Here is an 8,840-nt window from a genome sequence, read left to right as displayed (position 1 = left end):
CCAGGCCAGGATAACTAGTCAAATTCATTCATGGCTATTGTTTTCACTGGGCACGGTCTGCCCTGCCATTTCACTCCTGTGCTGGTTTTAGACAAGATCTTCTAACCCCCTGGGCTTTCCTGAATGCAAATGGTCCTTCTGACCCCCTCCTGGGCTTTCCTGTCCTTCTGACCCCCCTGAAGAGTTGAAAGGCTCTTATCTGACCATTTGTTCATGTGTGTGTGTGTCTTTGCTCATGCCATGTGCGCAAAAGTCTGCATCTTCTATAAAGAAAAACAAATGTTGAGGTTATTGTCACATAGTTTTCTTTTGTCTGCTGTGCTGTCGCATCTGCCCTGGTGTTTCCTGTCGAAACAATTCTTGTTATTAGCACACTTACAGATACAAACAATGCACACAGCAATTTTGTTAGGGGGAAGAATGGCTTCTTGCAGGGTTTTTACCCAATTAAACCCAATGTCCTTCCAACATTTATCTTCCCACCTGTGCGATGGCTTTCAGCAAATGTGAACCCCTTAGTAAACCATATTTGGCAACTGTTATCATCCTCCTCTTGATGCACGAGATCTCATCTCATGCATCAATTTAACATAATAAGATTATCTTACATTTATCAGACGCTTTTATCCAAAGCGACTTACATTTCAAGATACACATTTACATTCTTATCAGTTCTTGCTTTCCCTCGGAAATCGAACCCATGACCTTTGCGTTACAGGTGCCAAACTCTAATGTTTGAGCTACAGGAAAACTGCAATATTTGTTCATATTTATTTGGTAACATTTGTTTGGATAAAGTTTGCTAACCCAAACGTTGTTCTTCAGCCAAATTTCCTTTAGACATCTTTCCCTGCCTCTGAAATAAAAATATTACTTAAAGCCACAATTTCATCTTCTTATCAAATTGTTTTAAGGCAACGGCCCGAGTTTCACAGCGTTTCTTGCTTTTCAGGCCTATTGTTTGGTCTCTTAAGCAACTGTCATCTACGAACATTCTCCAGGTCATCAATTGGTCAGGTCAGGTTGTGGTGTGCACACTTCGTCAACGTCAGTCGAATAACAATCTCCCCTTTTTACAATTCATAACTGTTAAGGGCTCTCTGGATAATCTGATATTTACTTAGCCTACGTGTTTGTTGCTGTCAAATCTATAACTTTTTCTCAACACATGACTGACGGCTATCTACGACTTCACAATTCTAATTTACACATCAATACTTAAACCTGTCCAGAAAGTAATTCAAATCTGCTGCACATCATAAATGACCAAAATAATAATTAACAGACAGAGCTCGATGATCAATCAACTTAAAGCTCGTCCTATGTTCTGTGTTGCCTTCTCATCAGATTGACTCACAATCCTCAGCTTACTTTCAAATTTGTCATTTGCCTTAACCCATCTATAATGCTAAAACACTCTTTCCAGAGGTTAATGACAAATTTATACACACTATTCAGACAGAATAGTTGTCCTAAACTAACACATACTGTTCAAACATGAATTAACACTCACACTCATCCCTGACTATGAACTGCTCATATTTCTTATTCATATCTAAAAAGATTTAAATTTTAAATTACATTTTAACCTTACATTTTCCTGTATCTTTTATCTAATGTTTTTATGGCCTCTTAACCAGTTTCAAAGCATGTCTGTTCATTATCCATCTGATTTTAGAAAAGTCAGCTGGATTGTTTTGGTGCATTATTATTACTTTGCTTCAGCTTTCTTTGGCTGACTGATAACAGAAGAACAGACAGAGTACCATCCCAAGCAGTCTCTTTCTCTCTCACTATAAGCAAATAATCTTTTCAACAGCCTCCTAGGACTGTAACTAAAATAGTCATAGTCATATTCAATCGTTCTATGATCTTTTCTAAGGTTATCTTTAGTTTAAATACTCAATTTACCTAACCTTTGTTTTCCAGAAAATTCTCTTGAGTCATCTTTAGCCACCACCATGTCTTAATTGTCCTTTGTCATGTCTAAATGATCTACAGGAGTCAGAACTGACACATTAGTTCAGCATCAACACAATCTCTGTGTTTTCCTTGCCCATCAGGCAACTAACATTACAACATTTTTTTTTGTTACTGTCTCCACAACAGATAACCATTAGTTCAATGGTCTCTGCTGGCTCCTGAATGCCCATTCAGATCAGCTCTTAACCTATAATTGTCTTTTCTTCAGGGTGTTGTCCCCTGGCATAGTTGAAAATGCTTGTCAAGATGAAAAACAAGCCATACAATCAACGCGGTTTCTGGTGAGTGGTATAGGGGCTCACATTTTCTGGGGCAGACTGAACTTCTTACAGCTCATCTCGCCTCTCAATGATTTGCTGATGCTGGTGGCCTCTCCCAGTCATTCAGCGCCACTCTCATACCCATCTCACATAAAAACACCTCCATCAGGAGATGCCCAGTGTTTGTGGCGTGACTTCCCCTGTCTTAGGTTGCCCTTTTGGCCAAAAAAGGTCTTACCCGTCTCTGGGGTAATCACTTCGTACACACTTGGTTACCGCTCTTTCCCATCACAGAATCTGTGACCGTTTTCTTCAACATAATCTGTTGTTTTCTGGAGCTTAGGAAAAGGCGCATTCAAGAGTCATCAGAGCCATTCGGACTGCCTACCAGTGTTAAACATAGGGAGACAGAATAATAAAAACAGTATTTAATCACTTAAAATTCACTAATCATCTGAAAGGTAGCAACCTAGCTGCTTAGATTATAGTCAGTGAATTTAGATCACGACCGTACATTCAGTGTACTGTTACTTCTGTAGCCGGAGCCATCGGCCCTGTTTTATGGTGGAGGCTAAAATGAGAGCTAAAAGTCTCTGGTCCTAAAATAAGCAAGTCCTAAACAGTGTTATTGTAAAGACTTCTAAAGTCATTCAGTTTTACTTCTAAAACATTTACAAATTGTAATCTAAATTTGTTAAATCTGAACTGCCTGTAGCATGATTTGTTTTAGCTTTTCCATATCTATGATGTTCAACTGAAACACTGTGCTTTACACAGGCTCAGACAACAGCTTTCAGCTGATATTGAATGAGAGAGAGACTCTTGAGGCATTCAGGACTGGTACACTGCATTCTCATAAACCTTTAACTTCAGACTTTATCTGCCATCTTTTCTTTAACTGTAGCCCATCTTAAGGCATCTTTTCCATAAATTACATGTATTGTAATTTAGACATTACAAATATCCACTCAGAATGAGTCTCTGTTGCGCTGAAACTGTGGCAGTTTCAGTCACAGCACATGCCAGATTCAGATAAGCAAACCTGTTTTGGCCAAATCACATTCTTATCTTTTAAAATCAACATTAACAAGTCTTTGTTTAATCAAATGCCTTTTACACATTTTACATTTAGCAACTGTTAATCCTGTAACACTGCTTCTGTTTATTTTATCTTAAAGAAATAATAAGAATTATTCTAGTTCTTAATAACGTTTAAAATTTCATTTCAATTTTAGTTGTCAGGTTTTCAATTGCCATAATTTAATACCTGACTTCAATGTTTTCTCTAGGAGTTTATCAATCTGCTTCTATGATTCAACTTTTGAGGCTGCGCTCTCTGCTTGTGATACATTTTTTTGATTATCATTATAAATCATTCATTAGATTTGTCTCTCTATATCATCTAATCAACTTTATTTATCATTTTACTTTTACAGTCATGGCATTTACAGTCACTGAATGACATCGCTGACCGCAATAAACACTCTCTGTTATTCTGCCAACAGTCTTATCACTCTGATCTTTCTAACATCTCCACCCTACCTCACACCCCTGAAGAGTGTGTTGAAAATGTAAACAGAGCCGCTGATAAGCAGTTGTCTGTATTTTTCTATTACAGTCTCGTTTGCAAATTCAATTACAATAGCCGAATCATAATCTTCATCATGTTAACATTGATCTTTCTAACCCATATTAACACAGACTTTTCTTTAAATTTGTGTAATTTTGGCACTTTCTTTGTTTGGAGCCAGTTAAAGTTATTGTTTATCTTTCCAATCACAATCAAACTTTTACAAAAACATCATCTGCAAATTTGTATCAGGACTGTTCAGTTACTCTTCATACAGTATAAAGAAATTTAGCATGTCATCAATTTTATTAACACTGGCTTTAAAAACTTATTCTTCTATCAAATGGTTAGTTTGCAGATTCAACTTAAATCACAAGATTGTATTATAATTATTCAGTCCCACTTATCTCTACTGTTTCACAGAAACCACAAGATTCCCTAATTATTCTCAGTCTCTAAATTACACAGACAGCTATCCTCAACTCAAAAAATATGGCAATCTATTCTTCAATACTCTTGTTTTCATATCATTAATACAATAAAGCATTCACATCGTAATTTCAATCATTATTTTATCTCAAAAATATAGAATTTTTCCCGTTTTGCTTACATTTGCGTACATGATTCCTTATCTTTTATATCATGTTAATCCCTGTTAATCATACTCAATGCCTTATTTTATCTAAAATTCACTTCATACAATTTCAACTTAATTTGACTTAACAGGCGTTCATAAATATGAATTATATCTTTCCTTATATCTTTCCCTACATGCCACTTCCTTCTGTATCTGTTCAATCCAACAATTCACTGTTTCCATCAGGAAAAACATCCTATCTTCCCCTACATGCAAGTTCCTTCTGCATCGACTCTGTTCTCTTTTATCTGTTTCTTTCCCATCCAACAATTCACTGTCCGTTCACAGTTTTACACTCATGAACAAACTTCAACAACCCTTTCTGACTAGTAACGGATACATTGGTATTTCAGAAAACCCTGTAGGCTACTTTTGTACAATCTCATATGCTCATAATTCACAACACTGCTCAAATCATCAGTCATAGCTTTGCGCAAAGTTTCATCAGCCACACATAAAGATGTCCAACAGGTTTTTTTTTTCTTTTTTTTTTTTCATTGCAGGTAGTAGAAAGTAAATCAGCGTATGCATTCGTGTGTGCGTCCTTTACACACATGTTTAACACACACACAACAACCATTCTGTTTTCCCTCGTTCTTTTCTATTGATTCTTTTACGACACTGAGTCTTATCTTACTCAAGGTTCCCGCCTCGGGGAAATCGTGATATTTGATCAGTTTTTCTATGTCAACCATACATTTACCCCCATAATTATTTTTCATTTTGACAGAAAATAGGTGTGTAAAAATGGTCTATTTTACTGTTAGATGACCCCATTTTGGCTGAATCTCCCTTCTGGATTTCACAATTTCGACACGTGTCTTACAGTGTCTGTCAAACGTCTTCAACAGACCCGATTTTTTTCGTCACCCAAAATCGGTCGGGTTTCTGTAATTACGTTCTACTCAAAATCTTCCCATAGGCACTTTCTAGCGCTCGATTAATTCTGATTTGATGTGGCTCTTCCGTCCACTTGTACGATTGATTTGATGTGGCTCTTCTGTCCAGTTGTACGAGATTTCCGCAGGTTACAGAGATTTTGAGTAAAACTAATTAATCAGCAACTGTGATTATCTGAATCACCTGTGGCACTTCCGTCCACCAACGAGCTAAGTGTGGTAGAAACCGATCCGAATCTGTCAGATCAATTTCTTCCCCAAAAAATTGTGATTATCTGAATCACCTTTCGCTCGTACCAAAGCAAAACTCAGCCAATATGGTTCACGTTCACTCACAATTATCAAATTACACTCAACTTCAATAAAACAATTTTGCCGTTTCTTACCCAGAGATGCTTTTCTGTTTTTCTCGCAATCGTCGCAGATTTTTTTTTATCCTGGTGGGAGTTTTCTTCCACTGGCCCTGAATGCGGGGTATTGGCTCTCTCTCTCGTAATCTGTTGAGTTTATATCTCAAACCGTCGAGGTATGAGACGGCCGCCTGGTGCTGCCGAGGTCGTGCACTTTCCCGTCAAATCCGTTCTCAGGACCAGGAGAAGAAGCGTCCGCACTAGGGTTGGGCATCTAAGGTATAATGCCGATCCAATATGCATCTCGATACAAAGTATCCGATCCGATATATTAACGATACACTTGTGGCATTTTGCGATGCAATACGATACGATTCACAGTCATATCACGATACGATGTGATAATTCAGCACTATCTAATTAGATCAAGTTTATGTGGTGATGTGAAAGAGGATGCGGTGCCATTGAATGAGTTTGATTATTTATTAACCAAGTAAAACAAAGACCTTTTTTTACAAACTGGCTTTTCTCTCAGAGCCTGAGTGTCAGTTTACAGTAGAGGGCCATTTTAGAACACATGGCACATCTTAAGTATTTCCAAGATAAACAGAAGGTATAAGTGCAATATATATTTAAAAAAAAAAGTGCACTCTTTCAACAGAAAGAAGGCTTACCATTGCACAACAAGAATTGTGATTTCACTTTTCAGCTATGAAAATAAGCTTTACAAAGAGATATTTTGCCACTGAATATTCAAAACTTAACGTTGTGAACTAGCAGTGTTATGCTGCTTTTACTTTGAAACATCACTGTCACTGTAAACAACAGGCTAATAAAATTAAATTCTAAATAAAATAAAAAAGCCTTTTAGAATAGTGCACATTGGTCAGTCACCTTCAGTTAAAGGTTTTTCTTCAGAAATATTAACTGATCAACATGATCAGGGTGAAGCAAGCTACGCTGAGCTGTAACTATGTCTCCAGCTGTGCTGAAAACTCTTTCAGCTGGTACGCTTGTTGCTGGGATGGACATATATCTCTTTGCTAAAGCTGATAGTAGTGGAAGATCTACTTGCAGTCTCCACCACTGCAACACATCCCCATCCAAACCTAAAGTGTCCCTTTCTCTATATTTTAAGATTTCATCCTTAGCTTTCTCCCCGATGGTCTTTGCTGGTGGTCTTGCACTCAGGAAATCTCCAAACATCTGGTCCATGGCAGTCTTTTTCTTTGGAGGGGCATCATCTACAGAAGAGGGCAGAGGAGAGGCTCATCAGTTGTGCTAAAAATATTCCTTTCATTTACAATCTGAAAATTACTTCACTTTATTACATGGCTTGGTTGAATTCAAATGTAGAATGCGGTCTGTTATTTCTTGATAACAGACTGCTGCGAAGTATAACAGACCGTTGCCATGAAAAACAGAGCGTTGCTATGGACGCAACCGTAGAGACAGAACGGACTATTTTCTTTAGTGGAAGCAATACAATCGTTTTTAAATCAATAAACTCCTTTTTAAATCAATATTTTGTGTCAAATTATTTATTTAATTGGTAGGTAGCCATGTAATAAGCGGGATAATGTATAGGGAGGCGGTTGTTATAGCGAATAATATCCCCTTCAGGCTAATTCAAGAGCCGTTCAGCCTGTCTGGGTTGTTATTCGCTATAACAACCGCCTCCCTATACATTATCCCATACATATTGAATCTTCACTACATACTTCTGTACATTTCTGGCATTGTCACCATTTAAACCAACCTGTCTTGTCCTCTTTGGAAGGGCTTTTGTCGCCTTCTGTTTCAGCTGTCTGGTCCTCTTCCAATGTGCCTGTTGCCTGGTCTTCATTCGGCATTGCTGTGTCACTGACCTCTTCCTTAAAAATGCATAAACATGTAAAATAATGCATATTCATCATATATTATTTGTTCTAAACTGCAATAACAATCTTACTTTAAATGTTCTTACCTCTCCATTCATCTGTACCACCTCTGTTGTTATCTTCATGAATACCATATCCTTGGCATCACTGTCATCCAGAAAAGCCAGGTCTTTAAAACGCGGGTCAAGTGCTGAGGCACAGTGGAGAGTGCCTTCAAGATATGTATAACGGCCATCAAAGTCCTGCCTGAATCTGTCTTTCATATGGGAAATAACCTCTAGATCACTCTCATCTGGTTGGAATTGTCTCTGCAATTTGGCTTGGATTGGAGAGATAATGGAGATGGTGGGATTTTTTTCCTCACTGAGGAGTGTGGTTGCCACTTTCAGAGGTGACATTAATTTGATGATCTCTGGGATCAGTGTCATGTCATCTTCTGTCAAACTGGCCATAGCCTCACGCCTCTTTATCTTCCTGGACAGCAGGGTGTTCAGCACAGCAGGCTGCTGCTCCCAGAAACGCTCCAACATGTCGAGGGTACTGTTCCATCTGGTGGAAACGTCATGGATGAGCTTGTGGTTGGGCAGGTGTAACTGGGTCTGTATTTCACGCAGAACGTCAGTTGCCTTGGGGCTTTTGTGGAAAAAGGAGACAAGCTTCCTAACTTTCACCACCAGCTCAGAGACAGTGTCCACCTTAAAGGGATACTCCACTTTTTTCGGAAATAAGCTCATTTTACATCTCCCCCAGAGTTAAACAGTTGAGTTTTACCGTTTTAGAATCCATTCAGCCGAACTCCGGTTCTGACGGTACCACTTTTAGCATAGCTTAGCACAGATCATTGATTCTGATTAGTCCAGTAGCATTTCTTTCAAAATGACCAAAAAGTTTCAATATTTTTCCTATTTAAAACTTGACTCTTCTGTAGTTAAACCGTGTACTAAGATCGACGGAAAATGAAAAGTTGCGATTTTCTAGGCTGATATGGCTAGGAACTACTCTCATTCCTGCGTAATAATCAAGGAACTGTGTGTCTGTACCATGGGTGCAGCAGGCGTAATGATATGACGCAGCGCCTGAAAATAGTGCCCAGCTCGGTAACTTCTTCCAATGTGACCGGGACTAAGTTTGTCTAACCTATTAGACCTATTTTCAGGCGCTGCGTCATATCACTACGCCTGCTGCACTCATGGTACAGCCGCACAGTTCCTTGATTATTACGCCGGAATGAGAGTAGTTCCTAGTCATATAGGCTTAGAAA

At 38.4% G+C, this 8,840-nt stretch overlaps 1 protein-coding gene across 1 annotated transcript; it reads right to left on the bottom strand.

Moving 5' to 3' along the window:
* Nucleotides 1-6,438: 6,438 nt before the first annotated feature.
* LOC311295052 (zinc finger BED domain-containing protein 4-like) lies at nt 6,439-7,714 on the bottom strand. The gene is made up of 3 exons (XM_084416235.1): nt 7,666-7,714; nt 7,459-7,573; nt 6,439-6,943 (listed from the first exon to the last, which is right to left on the bottom strand). The coding sequence occupies exons 1-3, from the start codon at nt 7,711-7,713 to the stop codon at nt 6,600-6,602; spliced, it is 507 nt and encodes a 168-aa protein (XP_084272361.1). The 5' UTR covers nt 7,714; the 3' UTR covers nt 6,439-6,599.
* Nucleotides 7,715-8,840: the final 1,126 nt, after the last annotated feature.

The sequence above is a fragment of the Rutilus rutilus genome, assembly GCF_951802725.1.
Source record: "Rutilus rutilus genome assembly, chromosome: 8".
NCBI classification, from domain to species: Eukaryota; Metazoa; Chordata; class Actinopteri; order Cypriniformes; family Leuciscidae; genus Rutilus; species Rutilus rutilus.
This window is presented reverse-complemented; position numbering and strand designations above follow the sequence as displayed.

Coding starts and splice junctions, on each gene's coding strand:
- LOC311295052 (XM_084416235.1), bottom strand. CDS start 7,713: ATGGTATTCATGAAGATAACAACAGAGGTGGTACAGATGAATGGAGAG. Junction 7,574..7,665: donor TGGTACAGATGAATGGAGAG/GTAAGAACATTT, acceptor TGCATTTTTAAG/GAAGAGGTCAGTGACACAGC. Junction 6,944..7,458: donor TTCCAAAGAGGACAAGACAG/GTTGGTTTAAAT, acceptor CCTCTTCTGTAG/ATGATGCCCCTCCAAAGAAA.